The 1334-nt window shown below is 44.3% G+C and overlaps 1 protein-coding gene across 1 annotated transcript; it reads left to right on the top strand.

Moving 5' to 3' along the window:
• Window positions 1-312: 312 nt before the first annotated feature.
• Window positions 313-948, top strand: PRXL2B (peroxiredoxin like 2B). The gene has a single exon (XM_043993645.1). It carries the CDS (start codon window positions 313-315, stop codon window positions 946-948), a length of 636 nt encoding a protein of 211 aa, XP_043849580.1.
• The last annotated feature ends 386 nt before the right edge of the window (window positions 949-1334 follow it).

Here is a 1334-nt window from a genome sequence, read left to right as displayed (position 1 = left end):
GTAAAAACAAATATTTTGCACTTTGAAAATGTGAAGTTTTATTAAATATTAATATTATCTTTAGTAAGAATTAGTAGTGATTAGTAGTGACTAATATTAAGAGTATTAAATATGTAATCAGTGAGTATTACTGAGGGTTTATTGTTTGTTCAGTACCATCTAACTCTTTTCATTATTTGAGGTACTATCCAACTAAAATAGGAGACTTTTAGATTGAAAATGAAATGAAAACCTTGAGTACACCCCGCCTCCCTAAGCTTCCCTGTGCTGGGGGCAGTGGTCTGAGCTTGCGGAGGCACCCCCGGGGCCGAGATGAACGCCTTAGACCTGGGACGGGTTGGCGCTTGCGTCCCCAAGAGCGTAGCGACTGGGGAGGCCGTGGAGCTGAGTAACCTATGGCAGGAGCGAACCTGCGTGGTCCTGGGGCTGCGGCGCTTCGGCTGCATGGTGTGTCGCTGGATCGCCCAGGATCTCAGCAGCATCAAGGACCTCCTAGATCAGCACAAGGTGCGCCTGGTGGGCGTCGCCCCGGAGACCCTGGGCCTGCTGGAGTTTCAGGAGGGGAACTACTTTAAAGGAGAGCTTTATCTTGATGTAAGTAAGCAGAGTTACAAAGAACTTGGGTTTAAGAGGAACAACAGCCTGTGTATCATCCCAGCTGCTCTAGGGAAGCCACCAAGGCAAAGGCCATTGACATTCATGAGAACTTGTCTACAAAGTGGAGGGATGTTAATTGTCAGCAAAGGTGGTGACAAGGTGCTGCTGTATTTTAGCCAGAGTTCCCCTGGGGATTGCGTTCCCCTGGAAACTGTTCTCCAGACATTGGGCATCTCTGCAGATGCTCGCTCCAGTGAGAAGCCTCGGTGCAATGAGTGTGTACTAGATGAACAGCACCAGACCCAGAAACATTTCCTTGCCAGACTCCTGCACACTGTCTCCTCCTCCTGAGTTTCTTCCCATGAGGGGATCAGACGGAAGAGCCCCTTCACAGGAGTGAGTAGAGTCAAGATCTACTTATGAGCCGTACATGAATGCTCTTCATTAAAATTGGGTTATGAAATGGGGGGAAAAAAAACCTTGAGTACAAATTAAATACTCCCTCTTACTCACTCTTTCCATATATGCATGTATGTATACAGTTTATACATACATACATACATAACAAAATACTTAAAAACCCAGAACATAGAAGATATATGTGCTATAGATAGATAGATAAATAAAGTGGAAATAAAAAATTTATTAAGCACCTACTATGTGCCAGACACTGTGCTAAGCACTTTGCAAATATCTCATTTGATCTTCATAACATTTCACAGTAGATACTATTATGA

The sequence above is a fragment of the Dromiciops gliroides genome, chromosome 3, assembly GCF_019393635.1.
Source record: "Dromiciops gliroides isolate mDroGli1 chromosome 3, mDroGli1.pri, whole genome shotgun sequence".
In the NCBI taxonomy this organism is placed as follows: domain Eukaryota; kingdom Metazoa; phylum Chordata; class Mammalia; order Microbiotheria; family Microbiotheriidae; genus Dromiciops; species Dromiciops gliroides.
This window is presented reverse-complemented; position numbering and strand designations above follow the sequence as displayed.

What these genes read in the sequence shown, in the direction of transcription:
- PRXL2B (XM_043993645.1), top strand. Translation starts at nt 313, where the DNA reads ATGAACGCCTTAGACCTGGGACGGGTTGGCGCTTGCGTCCCCAAGAGC.